Raw genomic sequence first — 27381 nt, 5'->3', positions numbered from 1 at the left:
TGAATGTACGGCTTCCAGTGGCCACAGCCTTTTGAATGTCACGCATCACGACTCTGGAACACGTGAACACGAATCTCTGCATCCGGTTCCGATAACTCAACATTGGATTCACAACGCATCCCCATTCGTAGATTCCCTCCTTCTTCTTCAATTCGCATTCGCAGAAGAATATCTGTTCGGGATTCCGAGGATCGTAGATGTAAATGGAACCACCTTCCATCGACGCATGCATGGTCGAGAGCGGCGAGTTCGCCTTTCTCAGCTTCTCCACCATCTCCGGCGGCATCTCTCCGATCGGCCTACACTCTCGTAGGTGTGTTGGTCCACTTCCCAGAGGCCCAGGCCTTGTATGTCCTCGGGTTCCCCCATCAACCCCACCATGATTAGACGGTCGTCGACGAAGCCAATGGTGGAGTGAAACACAGGCGCAGGTGAATTAATGTTGGCGGGGTTTGAGATCAGATTGAGATTAAAGGTGTCTCCCCATGTCTTGGTCTCCGCATCGAAGGAGCAGATGAGAAGGGAGCACTTCTCCAGTAGGTAGAGTTTGCGGTGGGTGGCGGCAGTGGAGATCCAAGTGCTGGTGGCGGAGTCTTTCAGTAAGAACGGCATGGACTGACACGTCTCCCATCTCCCGGACCCGATGTCGTACATTTCGACGGCGAGTGGTCTTCGATGTAGTAGTAGGTGCCACCGGCGACGAGGATGTGGGAGCCGAGACGTGCGACGATGGGGTTCTCGCGCCACACAAGTGGAGCTTCCACATGGTGCCAAGTCAGGTGGAAGGGGTCGAAGGAGCAGGACAATCCAGTGGTGGAGAGTGAGTAGAGTAGGTGTTGGGAGTCGGAGGATCCGGATGCGCCGGTGGTGGTGGTGGTGAAGTGGGTGTTTTGGATGCGAAGCCAAACGCGAGAGGAAGGGTCAAAGGCGACGGTGGAGGTGAGGGAATGGTTGGGGTTGTTAAAGGCGTAGACTATGAACCAAGGCTTGAGACGAGGAGAGATGTGGAGGGAGGTGGAGACGGAGCGTCGCCACGCCTTGGAAACTCGAGACGCTGCCACCAGGTCCAGCAGCGTCAGGCGGGTGAGGATCATCGTCTCCAACACATCTCCATGGATTGGCGCTTCTTCTTCTACTTCTTGTGCTGCTGCTTCATCTCCTCCTCTCTTTTCGTCTTCATGTTTTGGAAGGATTTTTTTAATTGCGTTATCCATAATTTCCAACTTCTTTATCTGAAAACAAACAAAAAGAACGAGAGAAAGAAAGTCAGATATGATTTGGAACATGAATGGATTGGGATGAGAAGGAAAGAGAGGTGAGAGAGAGAGAGAGAGAGAGAGAGAGAGAGAGAGAGAGGTGTATTTATAGATAGTCCACATCATGATCATGGTGGCATCAATATTCCATGTGGACGTACAATAGACCCCAATTTCTTGCCACGGTGGTTTCCGCGTGGGATAAAAAGGTTGCATTACTTTTCTCTATTATAATAGTCTCTCTTCAGAGTCATAGCTTACAAGTTTTCTAGATGTATACAAATAATATTCAACATGATGGAATATTATTATCAAGGGAATCGGAATGTTCTGATTTGTGTGATTACCAAAAAAAAATACATTGTGCTGGTTGCGTGTGGTGTGTATTGTGTATATTCATTATTTTACGCTCTCAAAAGTTGGTTAACGATTTGGGATTGGCATGTAGTTTATGTGATTACCGGAGTAAAAAATGAAAATGCATCCATGAGTTGATGCATAAGCTAGCTATATGATTATATGACTATCACCTCTCTCTTCCCACTTCCTATTAATCATGGATTGATGAATCGCGATTCTGGTCTAATTGAATTGGAATTGGCCAAGTTTGATTCTTGCTACTTAATGTGTACTGGTTTTCTAGGGTTAAGGCTAATTCCTGATTGATTCTAGTTAAGTTGGAATACATGAAAGCCGATTCAGTTATCAATTCCATTTACTTGAACTATGTTATCCACAAATTGAAGTGCACTTTGATTGGTGCACTCCCATGTTAGCACATAGACTCCTGAGTTTAGATCAGGTTCTCATACGTTGCAAGGCGCACAGATGGAATGTGGGCCTTGCAGCGTACTAGAATGTTTTGGATTTCATCTGTGCACTGAAGCGTACTAGAAGAAACTACAGTCATCGTTTTCACCTCTTGAAGCTGTCTCTGGGCTGAACGGAGAAGACACCGGAACACTATGCGTTACCATGCGCTGAAGATGGAAGAAGGAGAAGGAGTGAGAGAGCGAGAGCGAGGCAACCCAAATGATGACGAGATTCAAGAAGAATAGGAAGAAGAGAGGCCATGTTTCTACCGGCCATGGAAGAATAGTTAAGCACAGGAAGCATCCAGGTGGTCAAGGTAACGCTGGACGTATGCATCATCACAGGATCTTGTTCGNTNANTNCNANCNANGNTNCNTNGNTNANGNCNGNANGNGNTNCNTNCNCNANTTGCGCAACAAGTTTTACTGCCCCATCATTAACATTAACAAGCTCTGGTCGTTGATACCGCAAGAAGCAAAAGACAAGACATTTCCGGAGAACGCACCTATGATCGATGTTACCCAGTATGGTTTCTTCAAGGTCTTGGGCAAAGGGGTGTTGCCTGCCTCACAGCCCATTATCGTCAAGGCGAAGCTGATCTCGAAGATTGCAGAGAAGAAAATCAAGGAGGCCAGAGGTGCCGTAGTTCTCACAGCTTAGAAGGTTATTTCTTCTACTAGTTATTGTTGGTTAATTAGTTAGGGTTTTAAATTTTGGAGATCCCCCCCTGAAATCTATAAGAGAAACAGAGTATGAATTTTGGTGCCTTTACATTGGGTTTTGTTTTGAAATTTCAATCAGAATTCTACTGATGTCTGATCGCTTGAATGAATGATCGATGGATTCGTTCTCAAAAAAAAAAAAAAAACAAAAAAAACAAAAAAAAACAGATTCTAATATAGGGTTTTGAATATGTTGAAATCAGATGTTTGTGGAAGTTCACGACCGTTCAAACCTCAAACCTAGGAATATCGTGCTCACTCTGCTCCCTTCATCTTCTCCGTCTCCGATTAGTTGCAGCGGCAGAAATATAGTATCTAATTCCAAGGCGATCGCAGCGGTGGAGTGTGGACACACTTTGTTCTTCTTCTTCTCCTCCTTCGTTCGACCAGGGATTTCAACGGCTGATTTTTCTCTAGCATCAGTTCTCAGGTACATCTCAGATCCCCATTTTATGCGTCTCATTCGCTATTGCTCAGTGAACTAAGCTTCATAAAATTGTATTCTCACGAACCAACGTAAGAATCTTCTTTTGGGTTAGTGTTCTGTTGATATCTTCATTGGTTTCTTAGGTGTTCCGATCTCTCCTGAGTAGCTGTTGGATAATTTTTTTTTGGTTTTCGCGTGTCAAGAGGTGAACTAATGGATATCTGTCTATTATTGAGTTCTGCTAATGGGTGATGATGAGTCGCTGCAAGTAATCGTCGTCGGAGAAGAAATCGCCGGAGTTGGTTGTTGATAGCTTGAGCTGGAGCTGAAGCAGCCCACGGTGGTTGTGCTCTCCTACGGTGCCTCAATGCGCTCCAGTGGGAAGAGAAATGTGAAGATGATAGATAATTTTTAGGAAAATTTACTCAAAGGGTAAATTCGACATTGTCACTTTGGATGGTAATTCTGATTAAGAGGGTAAAATTGTCATTTTATCTTTTGGGGGGTAACTTTGCTTAACGTCAGGGGGAAGGTTGACATTTTTGCAAAATTTAGGGTGTACTTGCCATTTCAAATAGTTATAGGGGGTGTTCATGAAATTTGCCCTATTCTTTAAGATGAGGTTATAAAAAGGTTTTCAACAAATTATTTTGAAAGTGACATATTATTTCATTATTTTAATACACATAGTAAAATGACACTATTATCCATTGAAAAAAAAATGTGTCATACAAAAAAATAAGGGAAAATTTCACACCCACCCCCTAAAAGTATCCAATATCTCAAAAACTTACCATACTTGGTCAAAAAGGCATAGACTACCCTTATTTTATGAAGATATTTGAACTTAGTCCACTCCGTTAGGCTTTTGGGTTAAGTTGCTGTTAGTTTTATCACAATGGCCAAATTACCCTTAGAAGGGATAAATGTACCATAATACCCCTTAAGGGTAAAACCCTCTTTTACCAATCTATGGCAGAGAACCGGCGTTCTAAAAAGCCTAATCCAGCACTGGCGGCATCCAACACCGGAATCCATCACCTTCCCTATTCTTACCGGTTCTCCTGTTTATTGACACTAGCAGAAAAGCATGAGTAAACTAAATGTGAGACCATTTAGGCATTACACCAAGGATCTGAAAGTTTCCGATACAACTGGTTTGGAAGAAGTGCACTCCCCAACAAAGAAGGAGATCAAGATGATGGGTGATAATAATCTTTCTGAACTGATTGTTCAACCCAATTTATCAATAATGAAGAAATGAAACGCAACAGCCGTTACGATCAATCCGAGAACAAAGAAAAGCAGAGAAAGATCAAATATTCCGAACAACGAATAGATCCCAACTTCTAGGGCAACCGAGATCAAATGATGAAACGGACGTACCTCTGAAGCTCACTGCTTTCCCTTCCTTAATACAACAAACAACAAATTAATTGAAACAAGAAAGCCCTAACTTTTGCAGCCAAAAGCTTTTGAAGATAGATTTCCTCCAGCGACACAGAGAGAACGAAGAAAAGAAGAGGTGAAGATATGAGAAATATAAATACATAACAGATGCGCATTGAAAGAGACACAAGATGATGTTTTTTATTTTTCTCAATTTCTTTCCCCCCTTTATTCTACAATAGATCGAACTAAGGGTGTTAAGCGGTCCGGTTTCGGTTAAACGGTTCGATTCAGTTCGGTTTTGACTGCTTGATGGTAGAAACCATAACCAGACCGTTTAGTCAACGGTCTCATAATAAAAACCTGGACCGTGTAGTAAACGGTTTCGGTTACACGGTTTTTAAATGGTTTCGGTTAAATGGTTCTATACGGTTTTACATGGTTTCGGTTATACAGTTCTATACACATTTACTACTCTATTTACTAATACTAGTTATTAGTTAATAGTTATTACTTATTACTTACTAAGTTATTAGTTTTTTTTTTTTTTGAGAAAGGAAATCATTTATGAAGAAACGTGACTACTTAGTAGTTGCTACTTGCTAGGTTTTGATTTTTTGTTTATCAAAAAAACAAATTTTGTTAGGTTTTTAAACAGTTAGACAGTTTGGTTATAACTGGTTTAATTGGATTATACGGTTTGAAACCGTTGGATTAATCGGTCTAAACTGAATCAAATCGATTAAATAAACGGTGTCATTTCTAAAACCATAATCGGACCATTTAACTAAATGGTCTGTCAGTTTTGATTTAAACGGTTCGATTCGGTTTCGGTAAATGGTTTCGGTTTGATTTTGACACCCTTAGATCGAACAAATGTTGGCGTTTATTGGATCCGGTTACTGCAAAACCGTCTTGATGTCAATCCATTGAATGAAGAGAAGTGGATTCCTGGAATGGGAGCCATTCATGAGAGTCTATACCGGAAGTGCCTCCCACTTTGTTTTGATCACACAAGTCATTTATACCTGGGAAAAATGTCCCTCCTGTACAATGATTGTACTTTTTTTCTAGATGTGTTGTGCACTGATTAAAAATTAATCCATATTGCTGCTTGGTTTTGATCCCCTTCCATATGCTGGATGGGAAATGGGAATATTGGTAGATCAGGTGAATGTTATCTGATTTGGTTGGGGTTAATTAATATACAGGACAAACATGTTTCTTCTATCAAAGGCTTTTAATTCTTGGATGTCCCTGTTCTTGCTTCTTCCTCCTTCAGCCCAGCGACCCACGAATAGCCCTAGTTTCTCAAGCCCCAAACCCAATCTTGCTGTGATGTAACTCACTATACCCAAATCTGAACCTATAACTCGAAGATGGAGAAGGAAAGGGATAGGGAGATGCCGCTAGTAATGGTCACCGGAAAAGAAATCGCAAGACTTTATTCTCGATAAAGCTGGAAGAAATCGTCGGAGATGGTTCTATTCTTCGCGCTCCAGCGGGAAGAATCTGGTCTTGCCCTAGTAATTTTTCCAAGAGCGTAAAATCGACATTTTCTACTTTGGGTGATATTAAGAGGGTAAAATTGACATTTTATCTTGGGGGGGGGGTCACCCTGCTTAACGTCAGGGGGAAGTTTGCTATTTTGACCAAGTATGGTAAGTTTCTGAGATATTGGATACTTTTAGGGGGTGTCCATGAAATTTTCCCAAAAAATAAAAAATAAAAAATAAAAATCACATTTTGTTTTTAGTCACATTTTATATAACAGTTTGATGGATATCGATAAGGAAATCCCTAAATTAAAACTTGAACCGTCTCATATGCCCAATCGCATTCTTGTCTAGTTGTCTAGATAGAGACAATTATTATATTTAACTAAGGTAGGTCCTCTCCTCTACCTATTTGTCATCTCTCTCTTTTGTGAGGATCAGGGTGATTCAAAAATATTAAAATCCTTTGCAGTACCAGCGGGGTGGCGGTGCACATCCAGCGGCACAGGGGCATCCATATTCGTTTAGAGATATCCGAAAAATAATCCGAATACTCCGATTAAAATCTGTCCGAAAAAGAATCCAAATACTTTATAATAAAAAATTAAGTAAATAATGATTTTGAGGGTTTTTGAAGATTAAACAAGTTCTAGAATATGATGAAAAGAGAATCATGAACTAAGAGATATGGATTGAGAGTGAATTGTATCTGCTAAGGGGAGAAAGGTCTGGGTTACACAAGGCAGAGATGTAAACGGATGGTTAAAAATCCGAATCCGATCCGCATGCGAATCCGTTTAGAGGTATCCGTATTCAGCCAGGGAATATCCGACTCCGATCACATCCGATCCAAATCCGATCCGTTTACATCCCTACATCCAACATTACAACTTTTTATTGTATTCTGTTGGAGTCAGATAAGAGTTTGAAAAATAATTTTGGTAAAGTTTCTCTTTGGTTGAATTTTAATGTTAACTTTTAAGAGATTTTAGTTTTTGAGAGTGTTGGATATGATTTTTGTATTTTTTTTTTTTTCCAAAATAGAAATCATTAAAAATGAAATCCCGAATAATGGAAATATTTCACTGAAATCACTTCAGCTTGTTTCAGCCAATTTTTTTTTTTTTGGTAAAGATTAATTTTATTGAAGGGGGCATGGAAAACACAAGGCTGCTTGGGAACAAGTTTCCTGTAGCCAAGGACTGGAAAGAGGCCACTCTATCTTACATGCTAAAGAGAGCGCCTTCCGGGCTAGGGTATGGGCAATGCCATTGTTTCAGCCAATTTCACACAGACTTTAATGAGCACATGTTTGCAATGGCTCATAAAAGTGATAAAACAGCTAAAGAAAAATTTTCTTTTCTCTCCTTGCATTAAATGACCTCGCTGCCTTCCAATATGTGATGCAGTTTTATTGCACCTAGGTCATTGGTGCGTTGGCCTTTTACTTAGAGAACCCGCTCCCTATGGATAAATATGTCACTTATCCATAAGAAGAAAAAAACCTATTGAGTTACGAATTTAAAATGGCTTTGGGATTATCCGTAGTGTAAGCATTCATAATCTTGAATAATCTTGATTAGGTGAGATATTTGCCGTACTGCAGGGTGTGTGGTGCACATCCTACGGCACAACAGAGGTCACGTAGCACACATGGCACACATGGTCTCTGCTGTGCCGTAGGATGTGCACCGTACACCCTGCAGTACGGCAGAGGATTATAATTACCATGTTTAATTCCTTAATTGTGTTGCCTGTTAAAATCTACTTATTCAATCCTACTCTAAGTGTTAGTTGAGCCGCCGCAACAGCGGAAACCTACAAGGAACTCGACGGCAAGAACACCGGTGACAACCCAATGGGATAATTTTGATTTTAATTTACTGGCATCTTCTGCTTGTTCACAGCATTGTATTGACATTGTTTAAATCTTTGTGATTCACTATTCTATTCCATTACTTGATTTGGATGCCTGCACCACTTAGAGTTTGAGAGAGAGAGAGAGAGAGAGATGGCTTACCAGAGGAGTAGCAGTGGCAAGTAACGGTGACAGCCATCAGAGGAGTAGCAGTGGCGAGTAACGGTGAATTAACTCGGTGGACTGACTCAGAAGGTTTTCAAGATGAGGGGATATACATGAAAACGAGGCATAGTTGAGGGGTATCCCTATATTTTCCCCTAATTTTAATAAATTGTTAGTTTTTATTAAAAAATTATATGGATTAATATTTTTGAAAAATAATTACATTAAATTGGAAATGGACAAAATTTTCTTTTCTCTACACCAAGTAAATGGAAACCATACATCTTTTCTTTTTTTTTATTATACTTATTTTATTTTCCCCAATTTTTTAGATATTTTTCTTCTTTTTCTATTCTATTCTTTTATTGCCAAACAAAACACATGCTTATGAAACATACTTTATCTGTGCATCTGTTAGTGGAGCTCCAACTCAAACTCCGAATAATTATCACCTTCAATTCGCGGGCACCTCCAATTCCTCCAATTCCTCTAATTGGGGGAGTAGACCCCACCTTGGGCAGTGTTTTCGGGCAGGGGGTAGGGTGGTCATTTCTGCACCCGTGTAAGGAATTGAAGGAATTGGAGGGGACAGCGAATTGGAAGGGATAACGAGTCTTCAAACTCCAACTCCAACAGCTGTGCTTACAATATATATAAAATCAAACTGATTAAAGTCTTCTTTTTTAAATGTTCATGAGTTGATCTCGTGCAAGGGAAAGAAGACCTTATTTCCTAAATTAAATCTTGATATGGGAAAAAGAACGATGTTTGGTTGCGTGGTTCCTATGCCCAGAGACATTGGAGCATGTGAAATTACCAACATAGTAGGGTTTTAAAATCTAGAATCGAATCCGAATTGGTCTCAATCGATTTTTTTTTTTTTGAGACTATCCTAATCAAATAGGCCAACTACAAGTCGTAGCTAAGAGGAAAGGCTAAGAAAGTCAACAAACCTACAACTACCAAAGGGGGGGGGGGGGGAGGGGGAAAAGATTCCTTAATATGACACAAATGTGATCAGGAGAGTAGTACATTCTCTTTTGTAGAATTTTGTTGGCTCTTTAACCTAAGAGGTACTTATCGTTGCAATAACGCATCACAGGTTTTGACATACCAAAGGTTGATGTCCCTCTAAACTTCATATGCTTCACTTGCTCTGTCCATCACCAAGTGGCAAACATTCAAGCATAACAAATGAGACTCTTCTTGTATCTTCAAAAAAACCTTTTATTTATTTTTATTCCACAATAACCAACAAATTATGTAGGGTAAATTATAAGCCACCCTCTGGTTTTCAAACGAAACTCAGATCACCCCCTGATTTTTGAAAAAACTCAAATCATCCCCTGGTTTAGACCCCAATATGACAAATTAGTCTCTATCGTTAGTTTTATGCTGTTAAATGATGATGTCAGCCAGTTAAATAAATTTAAATCCCTAAAATACCATTGACCAATGTTGAAGATGAAGGAAGGATAGTATTGTAAATTTAATTCTAATGTTTTAGTACAAAGGTAAAATAGTCCTTTCACACCAATAACTAACAGCAGACTAACACCGTTACTACAGAGGGAGTGATTTGAGTTTTTTCAAAAATCAAGGGGTGATCTGAATTTTGTTTAAAAACCAAGGGGTTCTGTGTAAGTTACCCAATTATGTATGATATTTTTAAAACATTCACATCAGCAAATATTGATGTTTCAATGCAAATATAAAATGTCAGAAGTGATAACAACATTTGTTTTCCATAATTGTTAAGAATTATGTGAGATAATAATAGTATTTTGGGAAAATTACATTGCCACCCCCTGAGGTTTGTATTAAATATAGAATGACCCTATGTGTTTCTAAATTATACAGCCACACCCTCTAAGGTTTGATTAGTTGTTGCAGACAGTCCTATTCTGTTATATCATTCCCGTTAAGTGGCATGGTGTTAGTAATTCAGGACTTAAAATGACTAATATACCCCTAATTCTCAATTTGTTTTCTTATTACTAATTTCACCCGTGAAACAAACTTAATGGGACCCACCATCCCTCCTCCTCCTTCTTCTTCTTCTCTGCAACCCCACTGGCTCCACCACCTGCTGCAACCCAATCTCACCCGCCCTACCTCCCTGCAACCTAACACCACCATACCCCACCCTCCCTCTCCCTCTCCCTCTCCCTCTCCCTTTGTTCCTTCCCCAACCCCCAACTTCCCCGCAAGAGTACGCTACATTGCACCTGGACTGCAATTACTATATAAACATCAAAGAAATGAGGCTTAAATGATATAGCCTGATAAGCGGACCGTGATGAATTGAAAGTGTAAAGGGCAAGCTGCACAACACTAAAGACATAAATGTAAAATAAGAAAATCTATAGAACCAATCTATTCAAAGTGGAATTGATTAACTCCGATTTTGATTAAAACTGATCTTGATAATACCTATATTGGATCAAAATCAAAAGTATAAATGATTACAGAAACTTACCTCTTGTATAGCTTGCATTAGTTTTGTAAGTGTTAGTGATGGAGATATTGTTAGTAGTTGTTGGAGGGCGGTGATTTCTTCAAGAGAACGGAGAGTTCTGACATGTTTTTGGATCGACTCTTGTTGAATTTGTGGATCTACTTTTGGCGTTTCAGATCTGTTGGGTTTTGGTTTCCAGCGAAGAGAATTGTCTTCTATTTTGGATCGACACTTTTTTAAACTGTGGATCTGTTTTTGGCGTTTCAGATCAGCTCGTTTTTGGTGCCTTGGTGCTTCTGTCTAGGTGGAGAAAACCAACCATTTTAGATCTGATCTTGGGGCTTCTGTCCAAGTGGAGAAGAAATACGTCATTTTTGGAATTTTATAGTTATTAATCTGAGATCTCAGAGGTGACGATTATCCCTTATGTTTCAAAAATCCGTTGGATATTGAGGGAGTTATGGAAACATGAAGTTCGAGTAGTTCGATCAGCTCCTTGTTTTGAAGAGTCGCTTGATTTTCTCTTTCAAAGCAGTCTTTTACTTTCTCTTAGTGGATCTGAAGTAGATATCTGGGGGGGACCATGTATCTGTTGTTGAGATCTGCTTCAGGGACCAATTGAAACAGGGCAGCTCTGATCTGATACAGAATAGAATAAAAAATCTTTGTGAGGTCTTGGAGGTGGTAGGAAAGCTGGTTAGGCTGAAGGTCAGGTGTTGAAGGTGCTGGTTTAGGTGGATCAAGCAACGGACCTGGTTGATTCTGGTTTTTGAGAGAAAGTTGAAGGTGAGAGGTGGAGTTGAGTCGAAGGGTAAAAGAAATAGAGGAAGCGGAGTTGATTCTGCAACTAGAGAAGGAGGTGTTGTCGACGAAGACCATGTTAGGTCGAGATTCAAAGTTTGGGTTTGCAGATTTTTTAGGGTTAATAGAGAATGAATGAGAGCAAGGGAAAAAAATCCGAGAGGGAATAGAGGGAGAAGAGATGAGGGAGAGAAGACATCGACGTTATAAACGAATAACTGTGCGGTGGAGTTGCAGGTCAACGATTGAGTGGGACGAAGGTTGCAGCGGTGGTGGTTGAAGAAGAACAATAAAGTTGGTGGGTCTCACTTTTTTATGTTAAAAAAAAGAAAAAATTAGAATAAGATTATTTTAATTGAAGGGTAAAATTGATATTTAAAATATATTATTTAATACCGTCGTCTACTCACCGTCCACTCAGGGGGTGTCATTGTATAATTTAAAAACACAGGGATCACTCATCATTTAATACAAACCTCAGGAGGTGGCAATGTAATTTTCCCTAATATTTTTATATTTATTTTAGTTGTAATGGCAGAAGTGATAATGATATTTTTATAATTATTTGAGTTAAGTATGATGATGGTAAAAATGATTCTATTAAGTGCCTTCCAAGCATTATTATTGTTCTTTTTATGTATCGAAATCATTTCTTACCCCTTGTTTTCAAAAGCCAATCTACTCCTATAAAAAGATCAATTCCACGTAAAAACAAGTATCGTAGAATGGAAGTGTAACCAAACACAGTCTATGATTCACTGACAGGGTCAGTGTCTGCCCGTCTCAGGTCCCCCTACTCTCTAGTTGGCGGATCTTTGTTCCCTCCAGTTCCCCAGTGCCTGTAATAAGAGGAGGGGGCACAATAACCACCCTACCCCTACCCTAACACTGCCAGAGTGGATGCACCCCCCTTATCATAGGCACTGGGGGAACTAGAGGAGATAATTTTTCTTAGTCGGCTGGTCCTCGGAGGGTCAATTCAATCCATCAATGTCAATCATCAATAAGAATTTTAATTAGGCGGGTCCGACTTCCTCATTTTATAATAGATTATGATCTCCTGACCCCGGGTAGTTAGTGTTTCCTAATCCGACCACCTTAGTAACCAAACTTTCTCTTGTTAGACTCATATGAAGATCATATATGAGAAGACTCCAAGGTTAGCTCCAAAGTCCACTTGCTCCATAAAATTGATTTCGAGTCTCACTCTCATATATTTAATTTCAGTATTTGCCTTCTACATAATACACGATCGTACATAGTAGATGTTGTATCAAAATATTCAATTATCTAGGTAAAAAATGGAGTATCCAGTGCACGAGGCTTCCTCCATTGAGGGGTTTGGAGAGAGTCATAATGTATGCAGCATACCCTCATTTCGTAGAGACGTTGTTTTCAGAGACTCAAACCTGTGACCTCTTGGTCACAATGGAGCAAAATATTCAATTTTCCAGTACTTATCCAAAATTGTGTAGCATATAGGCCAGTTTTATCTATAGTTAAATTTGAAACAAAATTTTTTTTTTCTAGATTTCTTGGGGATCTCGTTTAGATATTCTGGTCTGACTTGTTGATGAGACTTTTGGCTTTGGACAACAGAATGCTAACAGGTCATGTAATGCCTACACCGGCATTGGGGCCAATAAGAGCATGTGTAAGAGCATTTAACTGTATAAAATTTTTAAATTCAATGGGAGTTGAGCGATAATTTTACACGATCCTATGTCTAGATAACCATATATGACTGAGTCAGTCTCCCTTATAATGATATACCCCTCCCTTATATTTCATTGTGAGAAGGCACAGTGGACGTGGGTCTTTTATGACTTGGGTAGTCAACGTCCTGGCATTTCCATGTGGTTGGTGATGAAATGTTAGTTTTGGCAACATTAAGTTGGCCCAAAAAAGAGGACACTGAGACAGGAAACTTGACAAAGAGAGGTGCTGAATTTTTCTTTTGGGGGTGAGCGTGGGGGTAGGGCTAGGGGTGGTCAAGTCGGCGGTGGCAGGTGAGGTTGGGGACATGGATTTAATTCAGCGACATTGATACCGATAATGTATCAATCGTCCTCTCACTCAATATTCATTTGTACATTTGACTTTCTCCAGACCCTTATAAACACGGGAGCCTTGTGCATTGGGTACAATTTGGCCAATGCAATCAATCCGATAGCGATTCCTAAAACCGTCCAGCATCACATACAATTATGTAGAACGTAGGCTTTATTACTTGGTCGAGGTTGAAGAATGGACCCCAATTGATGCTACGATGGTTATAAGTGAAATGAAATGGACATTTTCTTGTCACTTTGGATGATCACATTAAGTTGCTCTAAGAAAGAGGACACTGAGACAGTAAACTTGACAAAGATGGGTGCTGAAATTTTCAAATGTATGGAGGTCTCTTCTGATTTGTTTCTAAATCATGCTTGATAAGATCGGATTCTAGTCGATTTAAAGTTCTTTTTTGATAAAAAGAAATTTATTGATGAGCAGAAAAGGAAACCTCAGCTGGAGGAAAACAAAGTTCCTGTAGCCAAGGAGTGGAAACAGGCCAAACTATCGATTCCTGCAACGACAGGGCCTTCCTTGCTAGAGAGTCTACCACAAAGTTTGACTCCCTAGAAATAAAAGAAAATTTACAATCCAAAAACAAGGGAGTAAGAAATCGGATGTCTGATATGATAGCTTGTTCTTCCAGACTACCCAAATGAGAAGGATTGCAGAGGAGGTCGATAGTCCCCTTACTGTATGACTCGATCTCAATGAAATCCACACCCAGAGCCAAGGCTTCCAGCATACCTGATTGGATGGCCAAGGCTTCTCCTTCCTTAATCTTCCCAAACTTTTTTTTGCTAAAGATCAGCAAAGTATGTATTGATTGTAAATTGAAAAATAAATGTTACAGAAATTTCAGTGGAATAAAAATTGTTCCCTATGGGATTACAAAAAGCTGTAATGAGATCGCCCCATAGCTTTCCAGGTGACCTGATTCACAATCAAACTTGGAGTTGTACTTATAGTCCATGACGTTTTGGAATTAGCCGCATGATTTGCTTGGGAATCAGCTGGCCCATTTCCTTCTCTGAAACAATGTGTTATCTCCCCAAACTGAGTTCTCTCCGACTTTGCAAAAAGAGGCCTTCCATCAGCCTTCCTGATAATTACCCCGATGCCTAGAGCGTCGCTTCCCACCTTTGTGGAGGCATCACAGTTTAACTTAACAAATGGATGCATAGGAGGTTTGCACAGAGGGGCAGAAGAAGCCGATCTGTCCTACCGATGGGGAGGACTAAGGGTGGGGGAAGCTTGACACTTCATGTTCACTTGCTGAAATTCATGATACGCTGCAGTTGCCGTTTGAATAATCTCTTTTGGCGTCCAAAGGCGTCTTCCTTAAGCCCCATCATTCCTTGCAATCCATAGAGTCCAAGCAATGAAACTGCTAGTCGATTTAAATCGGTCCATTGGTATGACATTCTATTTATATAATTAATGGGCATGCAAGAGATCGTTGTCTAGTTGTGTATTCTCTAGCTCCTTGTACCAGCGCAGGGATCAATAAGAGTGCACACACAGGTATCAACACACGTGAACGGATTTTTTTATTTCACCAGGGGCTGAGCTGTAATTTCAAACTCAGCATAGTGTATGGATCAATTTTAAATATATATACACACCCTATGACCTCATGGCAATCATTGTATGCATATAACCAAATTGAATTATAAAAAATAAAAAAAAAAGGAGAATTGAGAAAGCAAATCTGCTATCATATTTTAGTGGTTAAATCTCCGGATCTTTATCGTCTTCATTTATTTGTCTCTCCATTTCTTCCATTTCATCTCATAGGGTGACAGAAATAACTACTCTACCCCCTGCCCGAATACACTACCCGGGTGGGGTCCACTCCCTCCCCCCCCCCCTATTAGATGAAATAGAGTAAATGGAAGGACAGATAAATGGAGACGATAATTTTCCTTAATAATCCCTTCACAATTTATATATCCCAACTTCAAAATCCCAATTGACAAGTTACAAATAAGGCATCAAAATACATTATTTCAAATTTTGAAATAAAACTCTTAAACCACTGAATTTTTTTAAAATAGAAAGTGAATCATATGAATCGAACTTAAATTTGGCAAGAAACTGATATAATGTGGGGCCCGATCCAATTCAACGGATCAAATTTGCCTAATAGTCAAGTGCAGGATCTGTATTGCTCATCAATTACACCTTACCTGCACTCTTCAATTAGGATTAGAGAAAAAAACAGAGAGAAATTAGCTGGAAAAGTGAAAGTCTTAGACAATTTTTTCTACCATGTTGTAGGTTGTTTGAGACCTATTGAGGCCCAAATTTCATAAGTAGATAGAAAAAGTGTTGAAAATGAATAAATAAATAATATATGGACTGTATTTCCCACTCTCATGATGAAGGAGGATGGCTAGGTTGGTGAAAAAATTTCTCGTTCTCCATGGATAGGGCATGCACTTCAACCTACAAACCACCAACCAACCAATCAATTAATGAAGCGATTGTTTACAAATTTTGAGATTCAAATGTTTTTAAAAATTCAAATCGGATCACTTGAATCGGCAAATCAAAAATTCAGAATTGGCCAAGCTCAATTCTGATTCCTTTCGATCCATATTGGGTTTTTTAGGGTTCAGACTGATTTTAGCTGAATTGGAATCGAAATCGATTAGCTTGCTTGAACCTTGGTAGAATGCTCCAGAGCATTTCCTTTTGCGATCCAGAAACTGAAACACAACTCTGATGATGAAATACTACTTTAATTATTATTATTTACAATCTTATTATCACAGCTAACAGTAGTTCTTGTTCTCTTTCTTTCAACTTCTCTGATGATCAATTCAACTAACTACTATTGGTATCAGAAGACTCAAAATCTCTGCGACAGTGACAATCCATGATTCAAATTAAAAATTCTTAACAGGGTTTAAAGGGGATCAGTGAAAGAGTGGAAACTCTAAAGGCCATGTCCGTCGTCACTCGGATTCGACCGCGAATGTACGGCTTCCAGTCGCCATAGCCTTTTGAAGGTCTTCCATTCCGACTCTGGAACATGTGAACACAAATCTCTGCAACCGGTTTCGTTCATTCACCATGGAATTCACTGTGTATCCCCATTGGCAGATCCCTTCCTTCAATTCGCAAAATAATATCTGCTTTGGATTCCGAGGATCGTAGATGTAGATGGAACCATCTTCCATCGACGCCCGCATGGTCGAGAGCGGAGAGTTTGTGTTTCTCATCTTCTCCACCATCTCCGGCGGCATTTCCCCGATCGGCCTACACTCGTAGGTGTGTTGATCCACTTCCCAGAGGCCCAGTCCGTGCAAATCCTCAGGTTCCCCCATTAGACCCACCAGAACCAGCCGATCGTCGACGAATCCGATGGTGGAGTGAGACACAGCCACAGCCACAGGTGGATTAATCTTGTTGGGGTTCGAGATCAGATTCAGATTAAAGGTGTCTCCCCATGTCTTGGTCTCCGCATCGAAGGAGCAGATCAGACGGGAACGCTTCTCCAGCAGGTAGAGTTTGCGGTCGGTGGCTGCAGTGGAGATCCAAGTGCTCGTGGCAGAGTCCTTGAACAAGGATGGCATGGACTGACACGTGTCCCATCTCCCGGAGGCGATGTCGTACATTTCGACGGCGAGTGGGTCATCGATGAAGTCCCAGGTGCCACCGGCGACAAGGACGCAGGAGCCGAGGCGTGCGACGATGGGGTTGTCGCGCCACACAAGTGGGGCTTTCACATGATTCCAATTCAGATGGAAGGGATCGAAGGAGAAGGAGAATCCGATGTTGGAGAGTGAGTAGATTAGGTGTTGGGAGTCGGCAGATCGGAGTACGCCGGTGGTGGTGAAGTGGGTGTTTTGAATGCGAATCCAAACGCAAGAGGAAGGGTCGAAAGCGAAGGCGGAGGTGAGGGAATGGTTGCGATGATGAAGGGCGTAGACTATGAACCAGGGCTTGAGACGAGGAGAGATGAGGAGGGAGGTGGTTACGGAGCGTCGCCAAGCCTTGGAGACGTGAGAAGCCGCCACCAGATCCAGCAGAGTCAGGCGGGTGAGGACCATCGCCTCCAAAACATCTCCATGGATCGAAGCTTCTTCTTTTTCTTCTACTGCTGCTGCTTCATCAGCTTTTCTCTCTTCGTCTTTATGTTTTGGAAGGATTCTCTTGATAGCCTTAGCCATTACTGCCAAACCTCTTTCTGTAAAAGCAAACAGAAAGAACGAAAGAAAAAGAGGAGCAGAGCGGACATGAATGGAGGGAGGAGAAGTGTGTATATATAGTAGTATCATGAGTACTTGCCACGGTAGCCGTGTAGGATAAAAAGGTGGCCGTGTGGGATAAAAATGGTAACATTTTTCCTCTAATCTTATTATTCAAAATATATAAGGGAGAAAGAAAAAAAAAAAAACACTTTTACGCTTGGACTGAATTTTTTTTCAAGTCATGGAATTTCTTCACTACTGGCGACCATTGCTTAAATTGTATTTATTTTAGGTGTGCAAGGCCCACATTGGAGTCAGAAAACGATCCACGAGGGACCACACAACGGACCCACTATGGGCCAGCAACGGCCACTAGGCCCACTTATAAATAAGTACTTACAATCAAGGTTTAAAATCTCCTCTCGTTTCGTTATTACGGGTTGGTCGAGATTTCCAAAATATTCGAAATATATCGAAATTTTATCAAAATATGATATGTTTCTATCATATTTCGGCACTCCATCTCGGTGGGTTTTTTGTTATATTAAGGCCTGATACTTCATGTACACCCTTATTTAAGCTAAATAAACACATTTAAACCTTCATATTACAAAAAAATGAACTTAAAGTGATGTTTTGAGTTTGCATCTTTGATTGACAGTATGCGATCGGACCCTGATGTATAAATAGTTAAATATATGAAATATATCAAAATTTCACGAAATTTCAACGAAATATATAAAAATTTATCGAAATATTCCAAAATTTGAACATTTTTCATTTCGGAAACCCATCTCGTCTCAATACTATCGAAATTTCGACAATATATCGTAAAATTTTGAACCATGCTTACAACTAATACTATTATAGCAAGAAAATAGGGGTAGGAGTCGATCACTCTACCTCCTGAACTTATCCATCAGACCTTTGCCTAAGGGTGTCAATGGGTTGGTTTAGTCTGATTTCGGTTCGGGTTTTTCGATTTCGGTGTGGCTTTTATAGAAACCGAGACCAATCCAATGAAAACTTTTCGGTTTCGGTGCGGTTTGGTTTCATGTCGATTTTGGTTTATGATAACGGATTGATATCGGTTTGGATTTGGTTCGGTACCGGGTTTTTTTAAACAAGTCGAGTTTGGTTTGTGCCTATTTTCTTCTCTCTCTTTTTAACTACATAAAATATTTAAGTAACCCCACACTTAAAAAGGAGATCATGGAACAAGCATTGTTACAAATCAATTTCCCTATTTTCATAACCTCATACTCATTGATTTGTAACAATTTACCTTACAACCATAAATTTGTAACCTTATACTCATTATTTTCTTATCGATTTCATTCGATTCGATTTTCGGTTTGTTATCAGTCGGTCAGGTGCGATCCGATTTTGAACCGGTCCTGTCATACCCCAGTCCAAAACCAATTCAATAAGGATTGGTTCGATTCGGTCTCGGGTTTTTTCGATCGGATTCGATCGGTCTTAACGGTTCGGGCTAGGTTTTGACACCCTTACCTTTACCTATCTGGCAAGTCTGTTTGAAAGTAGGCTGTGGCAATATGTCGGCTCGAGTGGGCAGTGTGGATTTGATCTTTTCGGCACGAATGGGAATCTCTGTATTGGCACATTTGTGCATGCGCTTAAAATTTGTTGTGTTTACAACCTGTTCTCTAGGGAAGTGTTTGTGAACCAACCCCTAGTCTGGATGACCCAATCAATGGCATGTGAAACCAGATCAATTTTCACTCCTCGGTTTTGGATATTGTATATCCATACCTCGCGTTTATCATGTTAGCTATCTATTTTATGTACTGTGCTTTTCTTTGTTTGACGTTGGGCGCTCATGAATGAATAGCCTTTTTCTACCAAAAAAAAAAAAAAAGAACTTACATCATTCCCATTGGGTGGAGGCCTGCCGTCGAGCTAGAAGCTCATCTCTCATTGCTTGAATGGATGCTTGAGAACATTGAAGGGCATTTCAGACCTCCAACAACTAAAAGAAGATAATTATGGCAAAGGATTCATGGGTTTTGCATCAAGAAATCGTCGAGCGGTCCTACGAGTGCCATCAAATGCAAGAGGACCAAGTAAGTCACCAGAGAGAACCGGTGTGGTTTCGGCCTAGGGCTCTTCGATGCCAAAGTGAGATCTCCTGAGCAAACAGATGAATAGAGATTATTCAAGATGAGTTGAGGGTGTGAGATACCTTCTCTTTTATAGTAGTGCATGGCGGAGTAGAGAGTCCCTAGTTGATGTGGAGTCTTCTTCGTAGGTGGAGGTTTCCCTGAGTAACAGAGCTCCTCTCTGGTTGGTCGTCTTCCGGCGAGATTTAGAGTCCCAGTAGGGTTGTCCTTCTAGATGGATAGATCCTTCCGGAGGGACAGATCCTTTTGGATGACTAGGTCCTTCTTGAGTCCATGTGGGTTACGTGAGTAGTAAGCCAGGCTCCGGAGTCCTGCAGAGGTGTTCATCTTGTTGTTGACGTAGTGTAATCTAACTCGTACTTATATCCCGTTGGAGTACGTTGCCTTGGAGGAGAGGACGTCCAAGTGGATCTTCTTTCTTAGGGACATGTGGCATCTTCCGATTGGTGGGGATGATTTGTGGTTCATCATTTGCCCCCCACTCTCTTGGAACAACGTGCTCAAGAGAGTTCTTCATGCATTTGTATATCATCCAGGGGGTTATTGGCAAATAATTCCTCTCCAGGGGTGAGTCTGCAAATTATTGATGTGAGGAGGTTGTGGGTTCAAATCCCTCCTCTCACATCCTTTTACCTTTTTCCTTTCTTTTCTTTTTTGTATAGATATATATTCTTCTTCCTCTCTTTCATTTTCACTTTCTCTCTCTCTTGTCTTGTGCTTCCTACATTTTGCTTTTTGGCTTTTCTTCCTTGCCTTGTTCTTTGTCCCCATCTTGGGTTGCCCCCCAAGTGTTTGTTACATGTCCTTTCTCAAGCTTTCTCTTCCCCACTAGCCTTGGGAGCTTAGTGTCTTATGGCTTGCTTTGAGCTGGCCTTTGTGGTGTCTTCTTTGTTAGAGGTGTGTCTACGGTCCTGCTCCTTGGTTCGTGCCACACTTGGGCCTTGGCTTCGGCTTGTGCCTCGTTCTCGCCCTCATCTTTTGGTCTGACTCGATTGTGCTCAGTTGGTGACGCCAGCTCTCGATCACAGTCGCCTTGGTGCCTCACACGCCCGCCTGCTATCATGTCACGTCCGCCTGCAGTCGAGCCCTTGTTGGTGCTTGGCGCTCGCCTGCATAGTCGCCCTTTCCTTGGTGCGTGGTGCCCCTGCCTAGTGTAGTTCCCTCCTTGGCGCATGGCGCCCAAGCCTCGTCGTTGCGCCCTCCTAGGTGAGTGGCGCTTGCTTACCTCGCTGTCGTGCCCTCTTGGCGAGTGGCGCCCACCTGCCGTCGTGCTCCCTCCGGTGCATCATGCCCGCCTGCCTCATTGTTGCACCCTCTTGGTGCATGGCCCCATCCTGTCGTCGTGCTCCCTTCGGTGCGTCTTGCCCGCCTGCATCGTCGCACCCTCCTAGGTACGTGGCACCCGCCTGCCTCGTTGTCGTGCCCTCTTGGTGTGTGGCACTTGCCTACCGTCGTGCTCCCTCCGGTGCGTCGCGCCCACCTGCCGTCGTCGTTGGAATCTGATGACAGTTCGTGGTTGGAATCTAATGTCATGCTCACTCAGTTCCACCGCCCAAGCTATGAGTCTTCCGGATACATCTGGCTTGTGGACTACCTTCTTCAGGGACAGGTCGGTAAGGACTGTGACGGTGTGGGCTTGGAAGTATGGTCATAGCTTCCTGGCTGCAACCACTAGTGCATAGGCTACCTTCTCGATCCTCGTGTACCTGGTCTCTGCATCGATTAGAACCTGACTGACATAATAGATGGGCCTCTGGACCCTGCCTTTTTCCTTCAGGAGTATTGCGCTTACGGCGACCGGGGTGGCCGCCAGGTAGACCTACAGATCTTCATTGGGCTCTGGCTACCCGAGTAGTGGTGGGCTTTCCAGGTACCCCTTCAACTCCTCGAATGCCTTCTAGCACTCCTTTATCCACGTAAAGTCCTTTAGGCTCCGGAGGTTCTTCAATGTCTTGAAGAACGGCAAGTATTTGTCTCCTGACCGCGACACGAACCTTGAAAGGGCTGCCACCCTTCCATTCAACCTTTGTACTTCTCTGACTGTTCGAGGGGGTGACATCTCCCGGATGGCATTGATCTTGGACAGGTTGGCTTCTATTCCCCGTACTGAGACCATGAACCCCAGGAATTTTCCTGACGTTACACCGAAGGCGCACTTGGCAGGGTTTAGCTTCATCTGGTTCCTTCTTAGTACTGTGAAGGCTTCAGTGGGCCTGGGTGCTTTTCACAAGCATGTCATCCACTTACACTTCCATGTTACGCCCGATCTGCTCCTTGAACATCTTATTGACCATCCTCTGGTAGGTGGCCCCTGCATTCTTCAGCTCGAACAGCATGACGTGATAACAGTAGTTCTTCATGTCCTTCCGGAAGGCGGTGTAAGACTCATCATCCTCATGCATGAGGATCTGGTTGTATCCGGAGTAGGCGTCCATGAAACTCAGCATCTCATGGCTAGCAGTAGCATCGATCAACAGGTCGATCCGGGGCAGTGGGTACTCGTCCTTCGGGCATGCCTTATTCAGATCGGTGTAATCAACACACATCCTCCACTTCTCGTTGGGCTTCGGCACCATGACTACGTTCGCCAGCCAGGTGGGGAATTTCTCCTTCCTGATGAACCCAGATTGGCTGAGTTTCTCCACCTCTTCCTTGATGTCTGCTTGTCGATCCAGGGAAAAATTTTGCCTCTTCTCCTGGACGGGCTTTCGGGTTGGGTCTACATGCAGGCGGTGTTCTGCTATGGAACGTGGTATGCCAGGCATGTCGTAGGTCGACCACGCAAAGACATCCACGTTTGGTTGGAGGAGATGCCCCAACTCGTTCTTCTGCTCGTCGCTCAACAGTGAGCCTATCTGTACAACCCTGGAGGGGTCATCCTTGCTGAGTGGCCATGGGACGAGATCCTCCACTGGCCTACCCCTTCTTTCTGTTAATTCATCTCTCTGGTCGCTGACCAGATTCTTTATGCAGAGTGCCATTCCGCGGGTGTTACCATTATTTTTCTTCATGAAGGTCCCTTAACACTCCCTTGCCTTCTTCTGATCTCCCCGAACTTCGCCTACCCCATTCTCAGTGGGGAACTTCACCTTCAGGTGGAGTGGTGACACGATTCCTCTAAGGGCTATCAGGGAGGGTCGCCTTAGGAGGCCAATGAATGACACCACGGACTTGACAACTATGAAGTTCACCATGATTGTCACTTGTTGGGGGTGCACTCCGAACGTGATGGGTAGTTCTATGAAACCTCTAATGGAGGCGGTTGCACCGAAGAATCCATGGAGGTAAGTTGTCTCCGACTTGAGCTGATCGTCTTTAAACCTAAACTGCCGGTAGTCATCCAGGGACAGAACGTCTACCGATGCCCCTGTGTCTATCAGTACCCTGTGTACGGGTTAGTTGGCTACTTCCACCTGTACCACCAGTGCATCCTCATGTGGGAAGCTCAGTCCTTCTAGGTCTTCCTCCGAGAAGGAGATCATTGTCTCGGTCTTAGCTATCTTGCTTGGCTTCTCTACAACTCCCATAAACCTGGTATGGGCTTTGGCCTTCCGGGTGGACTCCTGCCTCGGTCCCCCTAGTATGGTGAGGATGGGGGCTCCCTTGGTGCCACTCGGTTCTGCTGCATCTCTCTGCCCTTCTGGACGGTCTCTCTCTCGATCCGTCCTTCTTTCCTTTCTCGATCACGACCTCTATCTGCTTGACCCGAACGACCATCACACCTTCCTTTCACGTACCTGTTTAAGCTCCCTGCCCTTATAAGGCTTTCTATCTCTCTCTTCAACTGGAAGCAGTCCTCTGTGTCATGCCCATTCTCCTTGTGGAAGAGGTAGTTATTGTTAGGGTTTCTCTTCTCAGGTCTTGCTAGCATGGGTTGTGGCCACCGGATCAGGTCACGGTCCTGGATCTGTATGAGGATTTGTGATCGGGTAGTGTTCAGCGATGTGAACTCGGGGCTGTTGGATCTTTCACTTCTCTCAGGATGACAATCAGTTCTTTCGGAGGGAAGATCATTCTTCTCCTGTCGGCACTCGGTCCTTGTCCACTTGCCTTCCTTACAGTCATCCGGTGCTGACCTGTTGTTATCTTAGGGCTTGGCCTCTATCACTTTCTTCCTGGCCTACAGTACCTCCGCCATATTGGCGAACTCATTGCACTGCTCCAGGAGCTCCTTCATGGTCCTGGTCTCATGACGTGCCCGGTCCTTGATCAGGTCCAAGTCTTTGATGCCTCCTACCAAGGCTGCATGCTGGGTCTGGTCGTCCAAATCTTGAACCTCCAAGGACTCCTTGGTGAACCTGCTGGCATACTCCCTGAGAGATTCCCCAGGGTTCTGTACCACGTTCAGTAGGTTGACGGTGGTCTTCTTCTACTTGACGCTGCTCTGAAAGCGGGTGACGAGCTGTTCGCATAGCTCTGCGAACGAGCCTATCGACCTTGGTCGTAGCCTGGAGAACCATGATGTAGCCGCACCCTTGAGGGATGCAGGGAATGCCCGGCAGGAGACCACGTTCGACCCACCATACAGTGTCATCATGCCATTAAAATAGTTGATGTTGTCATTAGGGTCCGTGGTCCCACTATATAGTTCAGGTCCCGAAGCCTTTGGTCTAACTCTTCCTCTCGTGCCTGTCCTTCATGTCCGGCAGGACACTCACTACGACCTCGTTCACGACTTCTCCTTGATGTCCCCTCCCGCCTTGAGTGTTGGCGGGATGGTGAATGGTTACATCGCGATGAACCCTGACGCGATGAGGAGGGGCTCTCCTCCCACTGGATCCGGCTGTGTCCTGGCTTGTGACTCTCCCCCAGTCGACCTTGAACCACCGACCTCCTGGCGGATCTCTCTGGGTTTGGCACCCGTGCCCCAGGTGCCATTGTCCTTCCACGGTCTGACCGCCCTGGGAGGTCTCTCGTCCTTCTAGGGTGCTGAGAAGGCTCCCCTGACGGGGGAACGGGTGTTCGCCTGGCGAGTCTCTTTGACCTTTCCTCCCGGAGTGGTGGTCCCCTAGGATCAGGCTCTTGTCGAGGTATAGGCTCTGCCCTTGCGACTGCCGACACCCTATGGCTATGGGACATCGAACGCTGCGTCAGATAGTCTCGGAAGAGTAGGCGATCATCCAGTATCTGTCGCTGCAGGTCATGGACCTGACCTACAGTTGCCGGTGCATTGGGGTCGGGTACCACCTCCACCACTGCCTCGTTGTTAGGTTCGGCTACGATGACCTGATCATCATTTGGGACCTCCGCCTCCAGAGAGACATGGTCGTGGCCATTGGTTCTACGGCGACGAGAGCTCTCCGGGGGTGGTGATCCGTTCCTCAGAACATTGTTGGTGGAGGCAGCGGTCTTCCTTCGTGGCGGCATTGTATGAGTATGGAAGTGAGCTAGTAGGTGTAATGGCTATCGTCATTCCCACAGACGGCACCAATCTGTTGCGTCAAGAAATTGTCGAGTGGTCCTACAGGTGCCGTTACCTGCAAGAGGACCAAGTAAGTCACCAAAGAGAATCGGTGTGGTTCCGGCCTAGGGCTCTCCGATGCCAAAGTGAGATCTCCTGAGCAAACAGATGAATAGAGATTATTCAAGATGAGTTGAGGGTGTGAGATACCTTCTCTTTTATAGTAGTGCATGGCGGAGTGGAGAGAGTCCCTAGTTGATGTGGAGTCTTCTTCGTAGGTGGAGGTTTCCCTGAGTAACAGGGCTCCTCTCTGGTTGGTCGTCTTCCGGCGAGATTTAGAGTCCCAGTAGGGTTGTCCTTCTAGATGGATAGATCCTTCCGGATGACTAGGTCCTTCTTGAGTCCATGTGAGTTACGTGAGTAGTAAGCCAGGCTCCGGAGTCTTGCAGAGGTGTTCATCTTGTTGTTGACGTAGTGTATTCTAACTCGTACTTATATTCCATTGGAGTACGTTGCCTTGGAGGAGAGGACGTCCAGGTGGATCTTCTTTCTTAGGGACACGTGGCATCTTCCAATTGGTGGGGATGATTTGTGGTTCATCAATGGGTAAAAAGAAAAAAAAATCCCCCTCATCTTTTCCATTAATACAGAAAAGTAATATGTAGATGTATCTGATGTCATGTTTTTATTCCATAAATCTTTATGTTTCAAGTTAGATAGCATCACATATCCAAAAAAAAAAAAAAAAGTTGGATAGCATTAATGAAAATTTTTGGTGGGGAGAGACTAAATCTTGTCAGAAATGATCTCTGATACCATTGAAGAATGCTTGTAAATCTAAGTTGTCATAATGAAACTTTGTTACTCAAACTTGGATGCGGAAGTTAGTTACCAATCCTTCTTCCTTGTAGAGTTGTATCCTAAAAACTAAGTATTTTTAGAGATAGTATATTAGCCATTAACTTTAAACCTAATCAAGATTCTTGGATTTGGAATAGTGTTATGCACATCATTCCTAAATTAAAAAGGATGGTATACTAGAAAGTAGGCATAGGGACCTGAACAGACATCTAAAAGGATCCATGGATAACTAATTGGACAGGATTCTATGTGGAATCTAGTGGGCAACACCATCCCAATTTTTATTAATAAAGTTTTAGAATTTGTTAGTAAGTAGAACTTAGAATGTCCCTTTGATTAAGTCTCTTCTCTCAACCACTTGTGTCTTAAGATCCTGAGACTAGGCATAAGGATTTCTTATTTTGTCCTTTGAATAGAAGGGGAATTCTTACGACCAAGGTTTCAACAAGTTTTTATTTTTTATTTTTTTGTTTACTCTAAATACCTCTTGTTGCGTGTCAAAACCTCCGCCACCCGGTTCGCCTGTAGATGAGCATGCAAAAATCGAGTTAGCGAAAGAGAGCCGGTGTGACTTCGGCCAAGGGCTCTCTGACGCTCAAGTTAAGTCTCCAAAGCAACAGTGGTTCAACTTAGTGAAAAGTGAACTGAGCGTTTGAGCTCCATACCTGAGTATTTATAAGATGAGAATAGGGCAATGAAGAAGAGTCCTTGAATGGTAAGAGTTTTATTTTTTGTAGGAGTCTGCCTAGTGAAGTCGTATTTGGACGTGGACTCTTTACTTGGTAAGAGTCCTTATTCGAATGTGATTCGGTCCTGCTTTTGGAGGGTGATCTGACCCGGTTGAGCGGGCGTTTCCCGCGAATGTCGGGATGTCTGACGTGGCTTCATGATCCAATTAATCGAAGCTCGCACTTGGGGGTCGGCTCTCGCACGGTTGGTCTTAGTAGATGGGGACGTTGACCTCATAGCCCAATAATGAGGGGCTCGATTTTGCTACCGACATGGGAGGGCTCGGCCCCGATGTCGGTCTCAACGGACTCGACTGGGTTATCGATCCTGGAGGACTCGGCCTGGTTGTCGGCCTCGGGGACCTCAACTGTACTGCCAAGCTCGTGGTACTCTGCCTCGTCCTCGGTAGTTGAGGACTCGCGTGTCCCGTGGCCACCTTATCCCAGGGCTAAAGGGTTCAGCTCGGCCTCGGTCATGCCACATGTCAGTCACTGGTTGGTCATTGTTTTGTGGCTCATCACCTCTCTTCAAGGTGAACACTCGAATCTTTCCGGTGTCTATGTGTTTTTTTTTTTGAAATCCAGATGTCACCCAAAATTCATGACTTTCT

General features: G+C 43.1%; 3 protein-coding genes and 1 long non-coding RNA gene across 4 annotated transcripts in view; 2 read left to right on the top strand and 2 right to left on the bottom strand.

Annotated features, from left to right (window-relative positions):
• The window catches only part of LOC122672033 (F-box/kelch-repeat protein At1g23390-like), a 64428-nt gene that overhangs the window by 27657 nt on the left and 9390 nt on the right, over positions 1 to 27381 (bottom strand). The window lies entirely within an intron of this gene.
• Positions 159 to 17626, bottom strand: LOC122670847 (F-box/kelch-repeat protein At1g23390-like). Its single transcript, XM_043867856.1, is given in 3 exon segments — positions 159 to 668; positions 671 to 1168; positions 17573 to 17626. Coding segments are annotated over 3 exon segments (954 nt in total). The 5' UTR covers positions 17619 to 17626; the 3' UTR covers positions 159 to 258.
• Positions 2264 to 2779, top strand: LOC122670849 (60S ribosomal protein L27a-3-like). Its single transcript, XM_043867857.1, has one exon. The coding sequence runs from the start codon at positions 2289 to 2291 to the stop codon at positions 2727 to 2729; it is 441 nt and encodes a 146-aa protein (XP_043723792.1). The 5' UTR covers positions 2264 to 2288; the 3' UTR covers positions 2730 to 2779.
• On the top strand, positions 6077 to 17422 carry LOC122670851. The gene is made up of 3 exons (XR_006334271.1): positions 6077 to 6088; positions 11681 to 11683; positions 17287 to 17422. It is a non-coding gene; the product is annotated as an uncharacterized LOC122670851 (long non-coding RNA).

Source organism: Telopea speciosissima, chromosome 8 (genome assembly GCF_018873765.1).
Source record: "Telopea speciosissima isolate NSW1024214 ecotype Mountain lineage chromosome 8, Tspe_v1, whole genome shotgun sequence".
Classification (NCBI taxonomy): domain Eukaryota; kingdom Viridiplantae; phylum Streptophyta; class Magnoliopsida; order Proteales; family Proteaceae; genus Telopea; species Telopea speciosissima.
Note: the sequence above shows the minus strand (reverse complement) of the source record. Positions and strands in the feature narration are given on the sequence as shown.